Raw genomic sequence first — 24,847 nt, 5'->3', positions numbered from 1 at the left:
TCGCGAGATTAAAACGTGACAAGACTTCTCGTCGAGGTGAAAAGTTGTCTCGTGAGGCGATGTGATGTCAGCGTGATGGAGCGTGAAATTACTATTGAAGATCCCCCTGCCACTTTTAAATCATTTGTGTGCAAACATTTTGGTTTTCCTGCGGAAATAATAAACGGCGAAAGAGTGACAGACAAGACGAACACAATATGTAAATATTGTAAGAAAAAAATGCCGTATACCGCGGCTAACACGAGCACTATGCAAAAACACTTACAGCACCACTACAGCTCTCTACCAACTACAGCACCCGCGACAAAAACATTAAAAGGCCAAACAACTCTAAAAGCCTTTGCATCTCTGCCACCGGTAAGTGCAAGAGCCACGGCAATAACGAGGGACATAGACGTTTTCATTGCAGCTGATATGAGGCCATTTTCTGTGGTGGAAAATGTCGGATTTCGGCAACGCCTAAATATCCTTTGCTGTCTCCACTTGCCAAAGCATACCTTTCCATCCCTGCTACCTCAGTTCCAAGTGAGTGTGTTTTTTCTACTGCAGGAGACATAGTTACTGCCCAAAGGTCTCAACTGCTGCCAGAAATAGTCGACATGCTTATATTCTTGAAAAATAACATGACCATATCTTAGGCTGTTCTGTGTAGTTTATCTTATAGAAAAAAATTGTTTCTGTTTGTACTTGTAGTTTTGAGAGAGCAGTACTTTGGTTATTGATACACTTACTGTTTGCATTTAAACATTTTCTGTTGTTTACACATTTATTTTATTTATACTGTTTATTTTTTTATGTTCGATTTGTGGAAAGGAGTTAGATTTCACAGGGCAGAAGCCAGTTGGTAGATTTTATACAAAACATTTTGCAGTGTTTGCATGTCCTTTACTGCATATGATTCATTAAAATAGTAAAAAAAAAGTTAAATAACATTCATCATTAATAGTTGATTTCAAAAGGCACCTAAATTGTTTTGCATTTTGTGATTTTTCAGTTGAATAAAAAAACTATTTTCCATTCATATATTTCATCATTGAGGATTTCTTTAAAAAAAAAATTTTAAATCTCGTCTCGTCTCGTTCTCGTGAACCCAATCTCGTGATGTGTCTCGTCTCGTGGAGTAAGCGTCTCGTCACACCCCTAGTGACTTCACTGCAGTTCTGCTGTCAGTGTCTGAGGAGAGATAACGTTCAACCACTAAGAACCATGTAGATCGGACTCTATTTGTTTGTCCTATTGGTTAATAAAATAAAATTGGAAAAATAATTAATTGGAAAATAAAGCCCTGACGCAGGGAAGTCATTGTTGTCCTCACATGGTATTTGGCAAAACGCACCTTTATGACCCATGGCGCAAAGCCTTCTTTTTTTATGTAACTTTTTAAAAATAAAAAAAGATAATACATTTAGGTGGATGAAAAAACAATTTGTTAAAAGGCTCTACCCTCCCTTGGGTATGAAGTAAAAACACATAACCCTCCTCCGTTTTCTCTCATAGCTTATTTAATCAGGGGATACAAAAAGACTCCGATCAGGTGCATCGACTCGGTGTCTCTCTCTCTCTTTGAATAAAACAAAAAGACACCCCATGAATATTGTTGTCATAAGCTGCACCAAACAGCCATTCTTTCTTTGCACTTATCTGTGCCATGCTGATATCATACAGTCATTTCCTGTTTGTGCAGCTCTCTGGTGGCCTTGGAACGGAGGCGCCGGCTCGGTGCCTTCATGCTTGTATGAGCACATGAATTATCAGGAGAGAAAATGATGGCTAACCTTGGCTTTTCTGAAGTGGAGCGAATCACAGGATGAAAGCCAAACATTCAGAGTGACAAAACGGCTGCGTGTGCGTGTGTGCGTGCGTGCCTGTGTGTAGGGGGACCCTTTTAGTCTAAAGTTCCTCTCTTTTTTTTTCTCTTCCTCACTCTTGCCTTCATCTGCTCTTTGCTGGAAGAAAACAGACGTCCTCCTCCTCAGTAGAAGCAGTGCTGAGCTTAGAGAAACCAAAGATGGAAAGTTGCCAAGTTGTAAAGTCATGTACTTAAGTAGAATGTAAATGTACTTTATATTTCAGTAGCTAATATTGTGCTTTTCTACTCCAATACATTTTTTATGGCTGTAGACACTAGTTACTGACAAAATGTGATAAGCTTATTGAGAACATTGCTTTTAATTCAGCTACCCAACATTACATAATAGGTCAAAGCAAAGTAGTTGGTCGTCTAAGCACCACCTGGAACAGTGGCAACAATTCATCCATTTAACAGGGGCCCCTTCTGCATAATGAGTATGTTTACCTCTGATAAGATAACCATAAAGCCATGTTAATCAATATTTTTAATTTTATTTTAAATAACTATGTTGCATGTAGGGCTGCAACAACGAATCGATAAAATCGATAAAATTCGATTACTAAAAAAGTTGGCAACGAATTTAATTATTGATTCGTTGTGTTGCGCAACTATTATATTAGGCCACCTAGTCGCGGAGATAAAAAAAAAATTGAGTCGAGCGCAGAGCGGAGCAGCGCGGAGCGAAAGAAAAGGAAAAAGAGCAGAGCGGGGGTAGAGGAAATACGGAGAGAGACCGGAGAGACCCGTAAAGTTGTTCTGAAACACTCGGCAGAGGCAGAGAAATCAGTACGAAGTCATCCAAGGTGTGGGAGCATTTCACACTAAATAAATGAAAAATAAAAAAATAATCGACAGATTAATTGATTATTAAAATAATCGTTAGTTGCAGCCCTAGTTGCATGTATTGACAAGATTTACATTTCCGGGCTCAATGTGTGTTGCCGTTCTCAAAATCTCTTTGCTACGGGAAGCTTAAACCTTCGTGCTAGCAAGCCAAACGCTGAAAATGGCAAGTTTGGAATGAAAATTGGATGGTGTAACAAGGCAGGCCCGATTGGTTCTTTCTGTGAATGATATATATATATAGTATGGCCACCCAAGATGATTGTAATAATTGGTTTGAGGAAATGCGACCCAACAACCCAGAGCCTTTTTTTCTACTATGCTAGAATGAATGTGCGCTGTAGCCAGACCTTAAGCCTAACATATGGTTCTGCGGAGGCTCCGTGAAGAGCTTTCGCCAACGTAAGCGGCCTGAAGTTTATACGTGTGCGTTGGTGTGTGATCTCTTTAAGAGAATAGCAGGGCCAGCATGTGTGTGTGTGTGTGTGTGTGTGTGTGGGGGGAGTGTGTGGCAGAGCGAGTGACAGAGTGACAGCGATTAGCTTCGGAGCGAGTAGCGACTCTAGAGGCATAGTGGGAGAAACAAAGTGTCTCCCACTTTGTAGCAGAAAAAGTTAACCCTCTCTTTGATTTCATGTTGTTTATGGAGAAGGAGAACCAGGAAATGAGTCGGGGCTTTCCATAGCTGAGCGACGTGCGTCGCCGAGAGGTGTAGTCAACATTAATCTAGAGGTACACATCGGGCTACAGCCTAGGGTCAGTGTCTCCACGTAGCTACGTGCGTAGCCAGGGCATGGAGTTAACGCATAAGCATAAATCACGCTTCACTCTACAGAGCTGTGGAGATAGGTCTGGCAATGCGAGATAGTGCACTATATACAAGGCAACCAAATGCATTCAACAAAACATTTTATTATATAATAAGTCCAGGTGGAGGGGCGATTTGATTGATTTTCCTTGAATGGGCAGTCTTCAAAGAAAATCTGAGCTCTTATGGAAAGAGAAAGATGGCAGAAAGCAGGCCCCGTTGCTTTCTTCCACTAGATGCTTTTGCGGCACGTCCCTTTTCATAGGCACACTATGCTATCAGGCAAGACCAGGGACGAAACCTGGTCATGGATAAGGTATTTACACCTCACCCACACACTCCAGCACTCATGTCTAGTCTGTTCCACTCATGGTCTTTCACTCCTACGGGCCTTGCTGTCAAAACTGACACACGCACGCACACACACTCATACAGGATTGCAGTAAATAAGCTAAATTGAAAGAAAGAATTCTGGACCTCACTCATTTCTAAACCTTGGCTAAGGCCCTGGCCACCGGTTAAATCCCTCTTCTATCAAACAATGGTTTACGTTGCCAAATACATTTATTTATGTAGGACATGCACACATCGACTCCACTTTAATGCTGGATAGTGTTAATAAATAATAATGTGCATTATATTTTAATTGTGATATTGTGCGAGTAGAATCTGAATCTGCTACGTTCTCTGACAGTTAAATGTAGCAGTGCAATGGCATGTGGTATGTTTTGAACGGGCACTGCACTAGTTATTACAAATCCAATTACATGTCATTGTAATATACTCTGTGGACTATGAGAAGGAATTTAACAGTTTATTTCCAGCTTGACCAAGTGCATAAACCACATCAATGAAAGCTAATCTCAGACACTGCAGTCCTGTCCCCTGAGTGGCATATGGTTCTACAAGCTCAGGTGCATCATGTACAGTACAGTATGGAGGACCAAACTGCTCAGTCTGCCATATTTTCTGAAATAAAAAAAAACCCTTCTAAATGTTGGATATAGGGGCAAAAATTTAGAAAAAAAAGCACCAAGAATGTCAAAATGTATTATGAACCTATATTGATGCGCCGGCCGGATCAAAGTTTGCGAGGGGCCGGATATGGCCTTGAGTTTGACACGTCTCATAGAGTTACTAACATTGACAGAAGGTGACCCTAATATCCATATATTAAAGTATATGTATATTTAGTATATGATTTGGAGTGCAGTGTACTGTAAATGATGTACACACTAATATGATTATATAGTGATAGAATTGATATAATGCAATGTAATATAGTGTTACGTTTGTTACAACTACATGCTTTTGCTAATAATCATTTCATCACACCCAGCCTTCTGTCCCTTGACTACTTCCTGTTGCACTCTACACAAAATATCCTTGACAATTCATTTTATTTTTCTCGTATCACTAGCGGAGGCTACAGTGTTTGCCTTTTTTTTAAATTTCACAAAAAAATAACCAGGTGAAAAAAAGGTATCACTGTAAGGCATTGTCGGTCAAATAAAATGCTACTAAAGACTAGTGCAGACGATCCACTGGGAGCTGGAATGCAGAAACATCAGTTGAACCCTAATAAGTATGCTGCGCTTCCCTCCCCTTTGCTTTCTGATCTCCGTCTCTCTCTCTCCGAGCTAAAGCAGAGAAAAAGTATCCTCTTATCTGCCCTCTATTACTCTCATGTGTCTGTGTGCGAGGGATTACAGTGAAAAATGAGACGAGGGCATGCAGAAGAAAGCTGCATTTATAATGCCGAGTAACCTTTAATGGGGAAAATGCAAAATCAAATAGATCTGCCTGACTAGCAACCATTGTATTATTTGGGCTGCTCTCATTTCAGCATGACGCGAGTGGGGGAATGTGCACAGCTCAAGGTCTTTTGGTTTTCTGCTGGTGGATTCCAGTTTTGTGTCATTCTGTCAGAAAGACTGAAGACATTAGGTTTCAGTACGCCCCTTCGAATCAAATTCAACAGTGGCTCGAAACGTTTGGTTATAGACTTAAAAAAACAAACTAAAACCAAGTAAAAACTTAATTCCAAGAGTTAAAAATTGTGACGATTGTTTGTTTCTGACAATAAATCTCTGCCTCTATCCCTTCAACACCTCAAAATAAGGTGAATCTACTGAGTGTATATAAATGGCAGAGAGATATAGATCCCTGTCAGCTGTGCCTATGGTTTCATCTAACCTCAACAAAATGTGGGATTTATATTAGGTACTAAGGTATTAAATTTCATCCCTGTTTCCTTCACTTGCTTCCCTTCCTCGCGTCTTAGTCCATCCCACCGAGGAAGCACAGGAGACATGCGAGGAAATCATGCGAGCAGAGAGGAAATGTGTTTTCAGAGGGAGGTATCTCATCCCTCTGAAAACTCTCTCAGCCTCCTGGTGGAGTTAGCAACTCCTTCAGCTGCAAGGCTTCCGGGAAGCGAATTTACAAATCCTACTATTGCCACGCCAAGACCCGCCCTTCAATAGCAGCTCCATTGGTTGGGGTTAGGCATTGTCCTCGAGTGGTTAAGGTTAGGGTTAGCCGATTGGTCAGGGGGATAGGACCTGAACGTGTAAGCATGGACACCCGGCCAATAGTTGTGTGTGAATGCTATTGAAGAGCGGGTCTTGGCGTGGCCATAGTAAGATTCGTAAATTTGCTTCCGGGAAGGCTGCTCTCGTGGATCCTCAGTCCTAGCTCCTCAGAGATCCCTCTTCCATTCTCGCTCCTCGGGGCAGGAACAAGAGCTTTGAGACGGCCTTCACGAAGGAGGGCCAGAATAACTTCCGGTTCAGGCGAGGAGTTATCAAACAAGAGACCTAAAATTCAGCCTTTGTTTTACTGGTGAGATCCGACGGCAAAGCTCTCCTTTACTCCTCCCCAAGGCTATTTTGCAGCGGCACCGCGGCTCCATGAGGCGCCCATGGCAATTGCGATTGGTTTAAAGAAATGCCAATAAACCAGAGCACGTTTGTCTCCCATCCCGGGAATGCTGTGTTGACTAGCCAGACCCTCCTCCCCAGCGCTGTGGAGGAAGGTCTGGCAATGCGAGACTACCATTGTACTGACTACTACTATTACTATTACTATCTAACAATATATTTCCATGTAATTCTGTTACTCAAATGGGAAAGTGTTCTGAGAATGTATATTTTAGCTGGCTCCAGTCCCTCTAGTTGTTTCTCACGCCAGTCCCCTCCACTCATTTTCAAACTCTCTACTTCCTTTTGTGTTTTCTCTCTCTCTCTCTCTCTCTCTCTCTCTCTCTCTCTCTCTGTCTATATGTGTCTCCTCCGGTCACTCTCTGTGATACAGGTGCATAATGTGTGCTTCCCGTCCTGTCCAGCCGGCGCCGTATCTCTCTGCTCAGTCTAAAGGGGCTGATAAGGCCAGATGGCTCTCTGCTTTGTTAGCCTCTGAAGCGAGTAATGCAGTGGAGCAGAGCCCCCAGGCTAAACACTGTCTGCATCTCATGCGGGAACTGTGTGTGTGTGTGTGTGTGTGTGTGTGTGTGTGTGTGTGTGTGTGTGTGCGTGTTGTGGGAATTCTGTCCTTGTTAGTACCAGTTTAGGTTCAGACCTTCTAGTGTGGACAGTTTGCAAAGTGAAATCATTTTGACCAGTCTTCACTCCTTCACACTGTAAGAGCAAAAATATAATAACAGATAATGTCCTGGCAAACAAAATTACCAGTACCTTTTCCGTTAAGTTTACGGACATTTCTGTTAATCCAAAAATCAAAAATACAGAAACACACGTGTGAAAAGGTAATTACAGAAAATTCCTTCATAATAACACAGTATATTAGCCCGTATTTCTACGGACTTTTCTAACAATGCAGGCCTAGACTTACACTAACTTGAGGTTACTTCTGATTGCTGCACAAAATCACACACACCCAAAACAGGAATAGAGTTGGATATGAATGTGTGTATTTTGCTCTCAATCTCAAGCTCATTGGTGTTAAGGAGGAGGCCTTACTGTAGTAAATCATATTGTGGATTCCACTTAAAAATTGTCATTAAAGAATACTCCCATTTTATTACAACTTTGAACACGGCAATAATTTCTATCAGTTATAATACCATTATACTCACCATAGTAATTAGAGATCTGGGAACACGCTGACATCGCTATAGCAAAGTGCAACCAGTTAACCAGAATGGTCCTCTAAGTGCCTTACCTTGCAATGAAAAAAAAAAACAGTAGCATTAGCCAATAGCCACAAGGCCATTAGTGACAAATGGTGCACACCAGACACCAGCTGCACACCAGACTCTCTGGATCACACCCAGGGTCCATAGGGCAACGCCCAAGGCCTAAAAACAGGTGACTGTATTTGGAACAAGGCTGTTACACACTCTGTGCAGGCCTCTGACTGGAAATAATCCAAGAGAAAGAGGAGAGGAAGGATTAAATAGTATTAAAGATAATTTTTTGGGCATCTAGGCCTTTATGTTTATAGGACAGCTGAAGACACAAAAGGGGAGAGAGGGAGAGGAGTGAACCTCTATAAATGGGCGCGCGTTCTACCAGGAGAGCTACCCAGGTGCCCAGATTAAAGTGCCCATATTATGAAAAAAACACTTTTTTGGGGTGTTATTTTGTGTCTCTGGTGCTTCCACACACATACAGACTTTGAAAAAAATCCATCCATGTTGTTTTGAGTGAGATACGGTTTCTGAATGTGTCCTGCCTTCAGTCTCCTGGTGTGCTGTTAAAAATCGACCCAAAACGAGCTGCCTAACCGCAACCGTTAGCTCGTAGCATGCTACCTTGTTCTCAATAGCAAAGCACTGCTACAACACACACAAGTTCACCATAATCTACAAGCATAGCATGTGCGAGTGCAATCAAAGATAGTAAGAGGTCTCACTCTGTAGCTAAAACAGAGATCAGGTGAAAAGAGGATCTGCAGCAGTGAGAGAGAGCTGTGCAGTACAACAAAAATATGTTTTTTTGAAAATTAAACCATGTAAACCTATTCTGGTACAACTTTAAAATACAATTATGAACCTGAAAAGGAGTATAATATGGGCACTTTAAATAGTTTTAAGTATCCATTTAATTTGTTTTTTTTCACCAACCTATTCTCACTCCCAATCGTGAAATACTGATGCTTGGTCAGTGGCTCTCAGCGTCAGACACCCACGCAAAAATCACCCTTTAGCGTCTGTATGGAACGCACCGGGCATAGCAGCTGTTTGACCGCGGCGCTGTAACATGACATGGTATTAAAAGCGACAAAGGTAGCGAGTAGTATGGAAGACCGAAAATTTGCGTAAGGAGGTAGGTTGGTGTGGTGGATGGGTCAAACAACACAAGACTTTCACCCAGGAGACCTGGGTTTATGTCCCGTTCTTGTCCTGCTTGTCACTGAAATAGGACATTTTGTAACCCCACCCACGATCTTTTCCTAAAGTTAACAGTCCCATTCTTGTGCCGCATGGAAGTTAAATGTACGTCCCGACCAAGCGCGTCTAAATATGACGCCAAAGGAGACGTTTTGCGTCAATAACAAATGCCAAAGGCATTTGTTATTATAGACTTTTTGTGGGCCCCTACCATCCTATATTACCAAAACAGGACAGACTTCACCGTAGCCTGGTGACCCAGAGGCCTGCAGTCAGATAAAGTCACACTGAGACTGTCCTTCCCCAAGAAACGCTCCCAGAGGTTGTTCCAGCAGCATTATACAACAACATGAGTAAATGTACAAGGTTACATTCCTCCACTGAAATCTACATACACAAACGTCATCAACTAAATCATTAGTAATCATTATTTAGCTAAACTTTTCACCTCTAGTCATATTTTCTGTGATTAAATTAGAGCATCGGAGGGACAATAAATACTGTACCACATGGGACGAGTGCAGTGTGCAGTCCATTAAACATAATGAAATGCACTGTTTTAACAAATTGTGGATGTTACCAAGCACTGACTTTGCCTGATTATTCTGAAGAAAACAACAAGCATCATCAAACATCTTTTCTGATAAACATGAAAACTGCAGAGCTTTCGATACTTCAAGTCCCATTGTATTTTTGTATAAAGGTTTAGTGCGTAACTTTTTGATATTAATGAACGTCCGTTACATTCAACCCATTGCCAAATGAGTTGATACAAAGCTAATTAAGACTATCAGCTCCACATAACTCTCTCTGGATTTCTCAGTGTGGCTATGTTCAGAAGATTATGTCGTCCGGCGACTTTCGCGTGCAGAAACTCGATGAATTATCGATGAAACGATAATTACCTTCTCTGAAGAGTCCATCATGTTTTTTTTAATCCTCCGTGTCCTCCTTGGCTACTAGCAACTGCGTGGGGGAGGAAAGGAGGCGGTGCGCGATCACGGAAGGCTTGTATTATGTGGACGCACCGACAGTTTTGTTGTCATTACTTAGAATTCCTCATGGGGGGGACAGAAACTACGCACTGTAGATTTAAGGTTCTGCAGGTTTTTTTTTGGCCCACCCGGCCTCAACTTTCCCCTCCAACCCATGCTCCATGAGAAACATTTTATACCAGCATAACATTGGTCAATTTGGCATAACCCTTTGACGTGATGAGTACTTATAAAAACGTATAAAAATATGACAGTTAGACCCCACATGCGACAGATGTAAACCAAGCCCTGCAAACCTATTACATCTGTTTTGGACATGTCCAAGACTAAATCCCTTCTGGCAATGAGTTTTCAATACCGTTTCTGAAATACTGAAGGAGCCCATTGATCCATCCCCTCTCACTTTGGTGTTTGGTTTGCTGTAACATCACAGGATATGCGATATTAAGTAAAAATTTGTGTAACATGCTGGCCTCTTGCGACTTGTTGGCCAGGTGAGTCATTCTCTTCAAAAAGAAAGACCCTCTACCAAGGGCTGTAGTGAAGTCCACCTTTGTTGAGTCCAAAACAAGTCCACGACCAGGACTAGAGACCGAGTCCAAATGAGACACAGTAAATATCAAGACAGAAAAAAACAATCCTCAGCAAGACTACTTACTCACCTGTTTATAATTCATGTGAAAGACAGTTTATCTTTTATTTTAAGAAGATATTTTTGCTTTGTTATTTGTAATAATCAAAAAGAAAGTGCCGAGTAACTAAGCAAATTAGGCCACGTTATTTACTTAAAATATAAAAAGGAAATGTTCTTTTCCACGAAGAATCCATAGTACAAAGTGCTCGCTGATATTGTGTCTGTGGTCAAAATGAAAATGATTGATACCTGATGATTGAGGTATATGATGTAGCCAGGCGTAAACTAGGGGACCAATCACGATGCCTGTTCTAGATGGATTCTGAATTAAACTAATACCTGTTTTCTGAGCGAGCGCACTTCATCAAGGGTTTTGTTTTCAGGGAGTTACTTTAGAAAAAAAGATGTTCGGGCTTTCGTACTACTCGCTACCGTAGTCGCTCTTAGTGCTATGTCATTTTCAAACCCTGTGTAGATGCTGCTCTACAAACACGCTGAAGGGCACTTTTTTCGTTGTTTCAGACGCTGACAGCCACTGTCCAAACATCCTTATTTTACGAGTTCGGAGTGAGAAAGGGTTGCAAAAACACTAAAAACATAATAAAATAATAAAATAAAAAACCTGAAACAGCAAATCCCTCAAAGTCACCCACAATCCTCAACACATCAGGCCAAACATCTACAGCCAGATGTGGCTGCATCCAAGTCAAGCAACATCGTCTTAAAAGGGACCACTGAGACCAGCTCATTACGTTTCATGGATTTCTGTAACTTGTTCCATGTAGCGGTAGCAGCAAACTCAAACGCCTTTCCCCCCAGCTCAGTTCTAACCTTTGGAACAGACCAAAGGAACTATTGAATCTTGAATATCAACTGAGGAGCTTACATACAATTTCTAAAAGTTTACAGGCCATGTGTTAATCATGCAGGTTTCTGACTTGCACTTTTTCTGGCTAATGCCATATTCAAGATTCAAAATCCTCCATTAATCCCACAACATGAAAATTCACAACGTCAAAGCAGCAAGGGATAGTGCAAAAAAATATATTATAAGGTAATTATGTAAAACTAATAAGAAATAATTCTTTAATAAACATTGCACACGGAGGATGAATTTGTTTTATTATACATTCATGTATTTATTTATTCACTTTAATAATGAATGTTTCCCATGTGCATGTATGTACTGTAATATAGTAACACTGTATGGAACAAAGGCTTTTCTTTCTGTTGTTTTACATAAATAGAAAATGTAAATCAAATAAGAGAGAGGAATCAAATAAGAGAGAGGAAGGTATGAGCAAATAGGAATGCATTTTGTTTCAGAACTCGGTGTAATTGAGAGCTGATGATGTCCTGCAGGAAGACATGTATCAAGAACCAGACAACTCGCACAATTATAAATAATGAAAAAAATAGACCGGCATAAATATATGGGTATCAAATCAATTTGATTTTCAGTTTGCGAGCGTGTGGAAGTTTTTGGTTTCAGCAGGACACTGGCAAACATGCAATCTACACCACATTATTGATTATTTCATTTCAGAGTGTGTGTGTATGTGTGTGTGTGTGTGTGTGTGTGTGTGTGTGTGTGTGTGTGTGTGTGTGTGTGTGTGTGTGTGTGTGTGCTCACGCATGCTTGTGTTTTACCATCACATTAAAACATGGTTTGGGTGAAAATTACTATTTTGTTCTGGTTAGGGGACCTTTCGTTTGGCATGGTAGCATTTATAGCCACTTGTTTCAAGCCTCTGAACACCCACACAGGTGTTTTCAGTTATTGTGGCTGATTAGACCTCTGCGGGTTGAAAGCGGGCCGCAGCTTAGATGGGAATTTATTAGGTCACAAATCTTCATCTACCAATAACAATGGTAAATCCATCCAAGTCATTTGTCCTGCCCTAACAGGTCTAACAAAGCTAACAGGAGACTCAGGAAGATGTCCATTAATCACAAACTGTGTTCGAGACGTTCCCTATCACGGAAATAGTGCACGATATGGTGTGTTCGCCATTTCGTAGTGTTGTTCGTATTCTCGGCGGTTAATTTCATTCACTATATAATCCACTATAAAATACCCACAATGCACTGCTAATTTGAGTGTACATACAATGTACCCTACATTTTACTCCCTTATACCACAAAAGGAAAAATGGAGCGGATTTTCGTTTCTAAACAGTGGAAATATAAATATAATTTTACTATCCTCCTGGGTGCTCGGTTTGTTTCAGGGACTTATAAGAAGTATTTTTGTTTCGGTTTGTTTACGTGACGCTGGGCACACCCGCCTCCGTCACACAAATAACGGGCGCATCTCCTGCCGCGAGTCACGCAAAGATGTGTTTTCAGTGAGTGTCCGAAATCTGGTTTGGTCGTTCCCTATATAGTTCACAATTGAATAAACACTATATAGGGAATAGTGAGTGAGTGAATGGTTTCCAACACAGCTACAGTCTACACCCACACAGTCCTGGGGAGAGGTCTAATCAGCTAGATTAACTCAAAACACCTGTGTGGGGGCTCAGAGCCTTTAAGGTTAGGGAAGAGTTTGGTTAGGGTTAGGGTTAGGGTTAGGGTTATGAACATAACCATATGTCGTTCTGGGGCAGTCACTGAAACAGTTGATTCTGTAAGTGTTTTTGGGAAGACAGTCTGGAGAAAATATGTGTCTTCATAATATGGTGAGCTAACTCCTTTTTAGAGGTTTACATATGACCAACGGTTAGCTGAATCATCATTCTAAATCAGTTTTCAATTATGTATTAAACAGCACATACCGCCTGACCAGATGAAACATACTGTAGTTGCTGACTAATCATTAATAATCCTTTGTGGCCCAAAGACTGTGTGTGTGTGTGTGTGTGTGTGTGTGCGCGCGTGCATGTGTGTATGCGCCGTGGTGTAGTCTAATGTATTGTAGAATCTGCCTTTTGGGGGGGAGTATATCATAGTGACGGGTATGGGTGTCTTCCCCCAGGGAAGTTTTGAGCATCAACGTCTTAATTTGCAGAATTCGGATGCACTTTTATGCACCAATTTACCTTTTATTTAGCCTATGTGAAGAAGAAAAACAGATGACAATTCAAAATATATCCAAAATGTAATGGAAAGTATGTTGTTGCGTGTCTGTGTATGACGTAGACTACACCGCTGTGTGTGTGTGTGTGTGTTAATGTTTAATAGCGCGTTGTCCCTGTTTAATTACAATTACATTTCATATATTTCTTCTCTCCTCATCTCTACCTCAGGTATCATCCGTACAGCGATGTCCAACATGGACCGTGAGACCAAGGACCAGTATGTTGTGGTGATCCAGGCCAAAGACATGGCGGGCTCGGTCGGAGGACTGTCTGGATCTACTACCGTCAACATCACCCTCACCGACGTCAATGACAACCCGCCAAAGTTTCCACAGAGTAAGTGATCCCTCTCACACACCGTTTGTTTCCGACCAGGCAGCGATTCTAGGCTCAGAGCTTTAGGGGTGCCTGGCACCCTTTTTTAACGTAATTTTTTTAAACGTTATTCTACTGTGCTAACTTTACATTTTAACATCATTTTATTTATTTTATTCATGGTAAGGGAAACACTGAATTATGTAATAAGAAAGACACCAACAGTTCTGAGAAAACTTACTTTAATGTGTAGCCGCAGGGCCATTACTACAAAGGTTTGGTGGTATAACTAATGAAATCAGATATTTATTTATGGAAAAGCAGATATGTCCAATATGCAGTAATGCAGTATAAATTAGAGATGTATGTATATTTTGACTAATGCCTTACAAGCACTATTTTCTGAAAATGGCTCAGAATTTTTCTTTTTCTGAATGATCTAGGCGTCTAGATTCTGGATTTAGTTTTACGATGCTGTGATATTCCTAGAGCAGAACTCCTGAGCTCACAATAGATTAACACAGACTTTTTTAGAAATTATTTTTTAGTAGTGCTGGAATCAAGCCCTAAAAAAAAGGACTAAAATCACCCCTGTTTCTGACAGCAGCAGTTACCAAGTGCTCCCTCTTATTTTTGCTTCAGCCCATGCTCATGCTTTCTTCACTGCCCATTCTGCAGTTGCTGTCGTTGCTCTGGTTTAGTCACTCAGAGAACTAGATGCGTGTTTATAGATGTCATCATAATATAGATACATTTGCCATAATCTCAGACTGAGAGAAAATCTTCCGTCATTAAAGGGTCACTTCTGTATTTTTCAACCTGGACCCTATTTGTCTATGTTTTTGTGTCTAAGTGACTGATGGGAACAGCCATTTTTGAAATGAGTCCAGTATTAAGCAGGATTGTGCGTAAAGAGTGCAATGTAATGTTAATTGGCAATTGCGCACCTTCAATTTCCATCCACTAAAAGTGCTGTTTTTGCCACTGACAGGCTCAGATTATTATTCTAAATAATGGATACGCACACTGCGCATGCGTTGACAACTTGTTTGTACGCTGCTTACCATTTTCTGAAAAGTTGCTCTTCTTCAGAACACACTTTTTTTTTTATCCTGGTCTTTTATAAGTCCAAAAAAAAGATTAAAAAACAATGAGAGAACATTTCAAACTGCATGTAAAAAGCACTGAATATCATTAAAAGTTACAATGAAAAATATAATGAAATGTTGCGTCACTGTTGCAGAGAGCTACCAGCTGTATGTAGCAGAGCTGGCTCCAGTAGGGAAGGCCGTGGGTCGGATCAGAGCCAGCGATGAAGATGAGAAGCAGAACGCTGAGATGACCTACAGCATCACTAATGCCGACGCAGCTGCCTTTTTCACCATCACCACCGATGCTGACCGCAGGGAAGGAATCATTTCCCTCAAGCAGGTATGAGTCAGACATCACAACACACAGGCCAACACTGAGACTTATGCAATTATGTGATGTGTTTCAACAATGAAGCTTTCTTCTCTGGCTTGTGCTTTCATTTAGTCTGCTACTGCTGTCAAGGTTTAGCCCAGTTGGCCATTACACCTTGATGTATCATTGATGTATCATCAAAGATTTAGGTGTGTTTTTTTCTCCACAGAAGTGCCAGAATGCAACTATATGTCAAGACATTAGTGCTTGGAACACACTGCATTTGCATTTCAACACGCGCTTTGTCTCAGGATGGGCTGTGATTGGCTCGTCACAATGCTGCAATACAGTAACTGGGAAATGCCATTTGTGTACTTGTGTACATAGAGCATGTTTCCTTTCAGTTAAAGGTCCCATGACATGGTGCTCTTTGGATGCCTTTATATAGACTTTAGTGGTCCCCTAATACTGTATCCAAAGTCTCTTTTATATAGACCTTAGTGGTCCCCTAATACTGTATCCAAAGTCTCTTTTATATAGACCTTAGTGGTCCCCTAATACTGTATCTGAAGTCTCTTTTATATAGACCTTAGTGGTCCCCTAATACTGTATCTGAAATCTCTTTTATATAGACCTTAGTGGTCCCCTAATACTGTATCTGAAGTCTCTTTTATATAGACCTTAGTGGTCCCATAATACTGTATCTGAAGTCTCTTTTATATAGACCTTAGTGGTCCCCTAATACTGTATCTGAAGTCTCTTTTATATAGACCTTAGTGGTCCCCCTAATACTGTATCTGAAGTCTCTTTTATATAGACCTTAGTGGTCCCCTAATACTGTATCTGAAGTCTCTTTTATATAGACCTTAGTGGTCCCCTAATACTGTATCTGAAGTCTCTTTTATATAGACCTTAGTGGTCCCCTAATACTGTATCTGAAGTCTCTTTCATATAGACCTTAGTGGTCCCCTAATACTGTATCTGAAGTCTCTTTTATATAGACCTTAGTGGTCCCCTAATACTGTATCTGAAGTCTCTTTCCCGAAATTCAGCCTTGGTGCAGAATTACAGCCACTAGCCAGTCCCACAATGAGCTTTCCTTAGGATGTGCCATTTCTGTGTCTATAGCTATTGAGGAGGAGAGAGGGGGGGGCAAGGTGGAGGGTGGGGGTGTGGCCTTGACCAACTGCCACTTTTCTCGTTTGAAAGCCATGATGTCTCTCTCTCTCTCTCATGGGTGGGCCAAATTCTCTGAGCGGGCAAAGCAGAACAAGGGGAGGTAACCTTGCTCCTTATGACCTCATAAGGAGAAAATTCCAGATCGGCCCATCTGAGCTTTCATTTTCTCAAAGGCAGAACAGGATTCCCAGGGCTCGGTTTACACCTATCACCATTTCTAGCCACTGGGGGACCACAGGCAGGTTGGGGTAACGCATATTAATGTTAAAAAACCTTATAAAGTGACATTTTCATGCCATAGGACCTTTAATAACTTAGCTGCACTCCACATATTACGGGAAGCATTTCACAAATGTGTGTCACCAGGAATCCAAAGAACACACATGACACTGTTATCCAGGTGTGGGGCTAGAAGGGGGAAACGGTGTGGCACCGGCCCCCCACTGAAATATGATTGTGCCCCACCTAGAAAATGTGTGAAAATGTGTATTGTATTGGCATAAACTATTTGTTTAAAATTAATAATGAATGTGATGTTTTATTTAGCAGAATTACATTGCGTTGTTCTATCCTAGAACTAGAACTAGAGCTAACTATATTTCTAAGCAGATTTTCTATATTGCTTTATTTTTAGTCGTTTATTTGTGTTACTAAAGCCTTTCCCGATGTTCTTTTCCTAAACCCAACTTTTTTTATTTTATTTCTTTTTTACATGTGTATGACGTAGTTCTCGCGATAACACGGCACGTTCTCGCGATAACACGATACACATCACATGGCGCCGCCATTCAAGTCAATGTTTGATATTCCACCACCCGTGTCACGGTACGTCCCAGAAGCGTGCGTGAAGCAGCTCTCCGCTCCGCTAAAGATACGCACCTATTGGTGTATTTTCACACTAGCCGGGGGGGATTCGGACAGCCGAGCAGGCAGTGAAACAGCGAGAGCATCCAGTCAATTCCCCAACCCCCCCCCCCGCAATATCGTATACTGTAAGTCTCCTCTACAACACCATGGACAACGCCAAATTCATCTTGGAGGTAGAAAACATAATAGACATTGCAAAGCCTTTATAAGGACAACACTAATAAAGAGAAGGCATGGAGTTTAATTGCAGGAGTGCTTGGAGTGGAAGGTAGATACTAGCTTAATAGACATGGGATTGTTCTGTAAGGTACTTGTAGAGACAATAACATCTGTGAGTCTGACAGGCAAGACTCTACGCTGCTGTGGTATAATCCGGCTCAGCGATGACGTAAAACACATCACTCTGCTTCTGCGCACGGAAATCGCCGGTCTACACCGTTTTGTAAACACAGCCATACTGAGAAATCCAGAGAGAGTTGTGTGGAGCTGATAAAGTCTTAATTAGCTTTGTATCAACTAATTTGGCAACGGCTTGAATGTAACAGACGTTCAATAATATTAAATAGTCACGCACCATAGCTTTATGCTTATGGCAAGTAAAAACTTGACAAATGAGGCAAAGTATTACCTCCTGAGTCCCTTAGTGGTTGAAGGAGCTCATCTATGTACAAAGCCCGTCTGGAGCGATGTTGCAGAGAGAGGAAGATGTGCACATGAAGTGGATGTTTTCATACTCTGTCAGGTGAATTCACAAAGGCATTGCGAGACAAAGACAAGACAAAAAGAAAACTGTGTAATACACCCTAAACGGGGCACTGCCAAGCAAAAAGCGTCTTGGTGCTCCTGTGCTATTTACACATATTTAAATTGTGTAATATGCAATATCCATTTGGCGCAGAAAAGGCGCCTCCCTATGCAAATCGACCTCACTGCAAAAACATGGAGTGGGTGGTAAGTGAAGCGCATTTATACTGTAACAGGAACAGCACTGACAGACTGGGATATTACATCTTTCTGTAACCTTTAAAGTTCCTTGGCTGAAGTTTTGAGGAATGCCTCCGCACATTGTCGGTCAGGAGCTGTAGCTCGCGCTCTGAAAATGTCATGTTTCTTTTTCTCTCTGCCATTGTTCTGCCGACTGTGTTCTTGGTGCAACATTTTATTTTTGTGCCACATGGAGAATTGCAATCAGACGCAAAAAACATAGGGCAAATTGCACTCAACTGCATAACTTTATGACTGCACAGCTGCTTGACTTTATGTGTTTGCGCTGTCATATCATTAGCACGATACCTTTTGTGAATCGGACCTTGAGACAGGGCGGATGGCAATGCAATGTGGCGTTTTATGGGAAGTGAGCACTGTGTCTGACTTAAAAAATGCTACGTTGCTTGACAGCAACCTGTCATATTATAATTCAGGAGGCAATATGCTGTGGAACAGCTGTAGTCTTTTTCTTTTTTTTTTTTTTTTTTTTATCATTTGCAACAGTAATCAGGCTGGGGAACAAAATTAAATACACCACTAGTGTAGTAGGTTGAAAAGGCTACATGTTTAGTTTTTGTTTAAACTAGCTAGTTTTACATTCCCGGTCATTCAGTAACATGTCGTTGTCGACGCCATATTGTCAAGCGCTACTGTTAAATGCACGCCTGTGCGTGAATAGGATGGGTAGGAATGTTGTATGTAAGGGTTTGTGTATATTATGCTAATGTTAAATTTGTGTTAGCAGGATAGCATATGTTAATATGTAAAAGAATGTAGGTGTCAGAGTCAAGTGAATGTGAAGTGAAGTTATATTATTTTGTTATCTTTTAGTATTTTAAATTAAGCCAAGTTTTGTATGTGTTAAATCATTTGAATTTATGTGCATTTATTTTTCAGATCGTTTGCTTGCACCATTTATTTATTTTTGAGTCGTTTTATTGTCATTTTAACATGCACTTTTATCAGAGAGCTAATGGAGACATTGTGAATGTATGAGAACTGTATGCAATTGATTCAGAAATAAACGAGCAACACGCTAACGTTCATGCTCTCTATTGGTTCACAGTTTCCAGTTTTATTTGGCTAGACTGTGTAACCATTGCTGCACGTTTTAGCACAGAAATTAATTATTTTTAATTAATATCCAAAGCACACAAAAAAAAGAGTTGATGTTGCTCTATTGAGCAACTCGTATTACAGGCACCAGCACTAGTTTTATCAGGTGCAAAGTGTCACAAAATAACATTTTGCCTTCACAGTTTGAACAGTTTTGTGCCTCTTTTTCAAACAGGCTGCAATGAACTGTACAGGAATTGGATGAAATCCAGCATGCATGGCCGGTACTCCTAGCTTTAGCCAAACTGAAATTCGTGAAAGCGCTCGGGTGTGTCTGATTTGCCCCTGCAGCCTTTAAACTGTGACAACAGGGAAGCCCGCGCTCAGCAGGAGTGAGCATTACTGGTTTTTCAGAGCCACAAGTTAAAAGTAGTTTTGATTTTCTTTTGTACCGCTTCTCCAGCTGCAACAAACTTGAGAACAGAGGGAGGGAAGTCTGGAATTATTTTTCTCCTTTTCCCCCCAATGATTGAAGTTTCCTTTTGTCAGCATCTTGTAACACTTTGTATTCTGGGGATCTCTCACTGTTTTGGGAAGAATAATCAATGGGAGTTCTTAGGCATTCATTGCTGTGGATATTTCTTTGTTAGAAGCCATTGACAGCCGGCGATTCCCATGGCCAAAGCACTATGAGAACATTCAAAGCTCCAACGGGATATGAATGCAAAGAGTTATTTTTTTTATATTTAGGTTATTGTGAATGGCTGCATTTATATAGCAGCTTTTATCCAAAGTGCTTTACAAATTGCCTCTATCATACACACACACACACACACACACTCTCTCTCTCTGTCTTATCACATACAGAAAGAGCACCAAGAGTTTAGTTTAGTTATGTTTTAGATAAGACCATAAGACTTCTTATGGATAGGGAAACCTTTTGAATACAATATGGATACCAGCTGATCAGTACCCAAAGCCCCCCAAATACAAACCATTTTACAATCCGGGCCCTATTTTAACGATCTAAGCGCACAGCGTGAAGCGCCTGGCGCAGGTGTGTTTAGGGCGTGTCCAAATCAACTTTTGCTAGTTTAACGGCGAGAAAAAGGTCCGTGCGCCAGGCGCATGGTTCAAAAGGGTTGTACTTAGTGTCTTTAATTAATCATAGGTGTGTTTTGGGTGTAACATGCAATAAACCAATCACAGTGTCATTTCCCATTCCCTTTAAAAGCCAGGCGCGTTTGGGCCTTGGCCCATTGCCATTATGATGGAGGATTTGCTGAGCGGGAAGGAGAGATTTTCAGCATAATAAACTGATCTGCTTGTGTGAAGTGAAAGCGGCACTAACCATAATAATATGTAATATAAAATATATAGATATACACAATAATACTATTTCATTGTAATTGTAATATTTAATTTTTTTATCTTTTGCATGTGTTTGTGCTGCTGCGCATTCCTGTGTGTGTAGCAAGCATAGTGTGCGCACATTTTACTAACGCACTGTTAAAATAACAATGAAATGCTGCGTTATTGACTTTAGACCAGTTTTTCTTTTTTACAAAGCCCTTTAGGGGTCATGGTAGAGAGCAATATTGGCACAGAAATATGTGCACATAAATTGCTAAAGCAAGTGTGCACGCAGATTAATCAACTGTGTGAACAGATTGCTAAACTGAGCATTCGGTTTAGTAGAAATTTGGAAATAAGACTTCCAGAAATGTCATCCACCGTTTTAAAAGCCTAAAATGATCACTTTAAAAAAATATAAATAATAAAAAATAATTTGATGCAGTAGTTGTTATACCAGCTAAATGGACACACAGACTAATAACTGGTGTCAGAAAAATAGTAATATATCATCCTATTTGTTGTACTTAACAGACTAAAACATGGAGTGACAGCATGTTAACCATTGTGCATTTCATCCTTGTTTGTAAAACTTGTATCTGAAAACACAATATGAATTATATGTATATGTACAGATGATTCATTAAGCTTCCTTTGATCAGTTATTTTGGTGTTGGTTATTATTGTGTTGGTGGTCAAAACGCATTCTGAAACTGGTGCCGTGCCCTTGTTCTGACAGCTCAAATTTATTCCGAAGCCCCAATAGTCCAAAAACATGTCACATTAGACCAAATTGGCATTTGTCCGACAGCCCGTTATCCCCCAAAGGGCCATTTCTCCGACATGCGACCCAACAGAAGCACATTATTATCTTTACTAGTTTGTTTCCTTCTATTTGTCTTCCTGTGTGTTTCCTGTTAAGCCCTTTGGATCAACTGTGTTGTGTTTAAAGTGCTGTATTAATAAAGTTGATTTGATTGTCTCTGGCACATGGTCCTTATAGCTCTGTGTACTGTGTGTGTTCTGTGTTTTACTGAACACCCGACATGTAGCAGCTGGATAAAGACTTACTGAAATTACAGAGAAATTGTTTGCGTGTGATTGTTTTTACAATTTGAGCTTATATGCGGACCGAATGTTTGCTTCGTTACGATTCAAGGAGCAATGCCGACCTTTGTCTGTTTGAGCGAACCAATCAAATCTCATTTCATTTTGGCTTTTAAGACTTTAAATACGTTTATTCTAACCCCCCCACCCCCTTTTTTTTCTGAAGGTCAGAAGTCCATATGAGAAGTTTCACTGCTTCAAGGAACGTATCCTGACAGAGTGCTCTCCCAAAAAACAATTCCCTTACTGTTTATTGATCTGTGCACGCTGTTTATTAGTCAATTCACACGGTGTATTGAACTTATCAGACATATTACAATGTTTCTTCTAATCTATGATCCCTGGCAGGCCCAATGGACCTTTTTCACAGCAGACATTTTGACTTTTCATAGTAGGAAAAGCAGAAATTGATAACCTTAACGATGGCTCAATTCCATCAAGTGTCCCAGTAAGCTATTTCAGTGAGTCAGCATGTACAATATCAGGGCCTCTCCTAAGTGGAATGCAGCCATCATTAATGGTTTAATACCAGGGCCTCTCCTAAGTGGAATGCAGCCATCATTAATGGTTTAATACCAGGGCCTCTCCTAAGTGGAATGCAGCCATTATTAATGGTTTAATACCAGGACCTCTCCTAAGTGGAATGCAGCCATCATTAATGGTTTAATACCAGGACCTCTCCTAAGTGGAATGCAGACATCATTAATGGTTTTAAAGACACCTGTGCTTTTCATACTATGACATGTCAACATGTCTGCCATGAAAAAGGTCACTATGAATTGTATGGGTGTTGTGTGGATGGTTTTACAGTAGCTTCCCATTTGTTCTAAAGTGAAAAGAACCATTAAACCCATCGCATACACCATACACGTCATCCATATAGATATGGGTTACGTTAGTCTCTAATAACTATTCTAAAGATGCATTTTGCCATTTGAAATTGACATGATCGAAGTGATCGTCTTTGAATGTGCCCTTAGTAAGATAATTCTTTGTTCTGTCTCCTCCCCAGCCTCTAAACTATGAGAAGAGAAAGGTTCACACACTCAACATTGAAGGCTCCAACACTCATCCAGACCCCCGCTTCGCCCACCTGGGGCCATTTAAGGATTCTACATCGCTGCGAGTCATTGTGGGTGATGTGGATGAGCCTCCTGTCTTCTCCATGGACTACTACATTATGGACATATATGAAAACTCACCTGCCGGCACCCAGGTTGGCACTGTAACCGCCGTGGACCCTGATAGCACCAACAGCGCTGTCAGGTAAAGGAAACAGTCAATGAGTACTGTAGGTTTTGGGCTTCAGGTGTCTCTACAACAAGAGAGACTTTGCAGATGTGTCAGAGCTGTGTCACAGTTTGTGGCTCCGGCATGTACAGCAGGTCCACTGAAGAATTGTAATTCTTTGCAAAAGCCACACTTTTCTGAAAATACTACATTTCCCTCACTTATGGGCTTATGTCTCCCTTGGCACATGTTTTGCAGCAGGGGCACAGCGCTGCTTTCCCTCAGTTTTTAGCCCAGGTCCATCAGACCTCCATCAGGTCCATTAAGCCAAGTTCAGACCAAAGATTTGCGGCGAGACGAAACCGTTTTAAAACGTTGCAGGGAAAGGTTGAAGTAGTCTAAACCGGCCCGTCTCTGTTTTAACACACAAGTGACGTCACCTGTTTCAACAGCCAATAGATAGCAAATACAGCTTGTAAAGTCAGCTACAAATTATAGAAATAAAATGATCCATAATCCATTTTATTTCTATGTTACAAACTGTCAACTGGACGAAAGGGCGGAGTTTTAGACGGAGGATCAACGAGCGCCCACGAGTACGGTACGTGGTCGAGTGCGCCAAGAGAGTGACTGAAGAGAGGGAGTGGCGTTAGTACTAAGCAGGAAATCACATAAATAAATAAAACATTTTCGCCAATTCATCATTTGAAAGCATCTCACTATCACTAGCGAAAAAATTTGATACAGCATAGTAACGCGATATTTTCCGTGACAATACTGTATCGATACACAGGCGTCAAGTATCGATTTATTATTATATATGTGTTGGTCAGTTTTTCTGCTTGACAATCCCATTTTGCAGCAATAACATTGAAGTGAGATGAACAAAAAGAGAAATGTATCTTTTTAGATAAAACAGATGTTGACAAAGTTTCCTTTTGGGGACATAATTTGCAACTGGAAAAAATGAAGTTGAAAAAAAGGTAATAAATTGCAATATATTGCAGAATATTGCAATAGGTTTAAAATCACAATAATATCGTATCGTGATGGTATCGTATCATAAGGCCTCTGGTGATTCCCACCGCTAATATTTAGCATTACGAAATTTGTTTTGTTAGGGCGTTAGCTTATCTGTGTTGCAAGATCTCGCTGGAGTTCAGTCCTGAGACAGAAACGGGTCTCAAAGTTTCCCCCGATATGTCCGTCTGAAAAATGCCATTTTAGTGTAAAAATGGGTCCAAAATTTACTTTGGTGACTATGGGGTGAAGAAATCGGTCATAACCTGTGTTCTCGTGACCAGAGCCAACGCAAGACAGATACAGGAAACCACTCTGAGTTGGGGCGTCTCAGTTCTAAACGGTCTATAGAACCTTTTCAAGAGCTGGGAGCCACACATCCCCCTTGTCATAATGCATACAAATCACTAAAAGGGTTGCACACAAGAGAGGGTGTCAGCGTCGGCCGTAACAACAATTCTGCAGCTCGTGATTTACAACCAATCCCAATTTTCTGTATCGCAGGTACTTTATAGAAAACGGAGAGGAAAGACCATTGCATTTCACCGTCGGGGTGAACAGCGGCATCATCAGGACTACTCAGGTTCTGGACCGGGAGGAGACTGCGTGGCATAACATCACTGTGATGGCTGCAGAGGTTGGTAAGTTCAAAGTAACAGCAGAGCAGATACAAACTGTCGCCATCTGTTTGTTTTTTTGCGTATCCATCCTTTAGCATGGCATCCATTTATTTGTCCCTCCAGCTACACATCCAAAAGATATCT

General features: G+C 40.9%; 1 protein-coding gene across 1 annotated transcript in view; it reads left to right on the top strand.

The window, feature by feature from the left end:
• Positions 1 to 24,847, top strand: part of LOC114566015 (cadherin-18) — a 94,658-nt gene that overhangs the window by 47,029 nt on the left and 22,782 nt on the right. Inside the window, exons 5-8 of the mRNA XM_028594356.1 lie at positions 13,734 to 13,901; positions 15,124 to 15,311; positions 22,846 to 23,099; positions 24,588 to 24,724. Coding sequence (XP_028450157.1) covers positions 13,734 to 13,901; positions 15,124 to 15,311; positions 22,846 to 23,099; positions 24,588 to 24,724 — 747 coding nt within the window. The remainder of the gene's footprint in view (positions 1 to 13,733; positions 13,902 to 15,123; positions 15,312 to 22,845; positions 23,100 to 24,587; positions 24,725 to 24,847) is intronic.

Source organism: Perca flavescens, chromosome 12, assembly GCF_004354835.1.
Source record: "Perca flavescens isolate YP-PL-M2 chromosome 12, PFLA_1.0, whole genome shotgun sequence".
Taxonomy (NCBI): Eukaryota; Metazoa; Chordata; class Actinopteri; order Perciformes; family Percidae; genus Perca; species Perca flavescens.
Note: the sequence above shows the minus strand (reverse complement) of the source record. Positions and strands in the feature narration are given on the sequence as shown.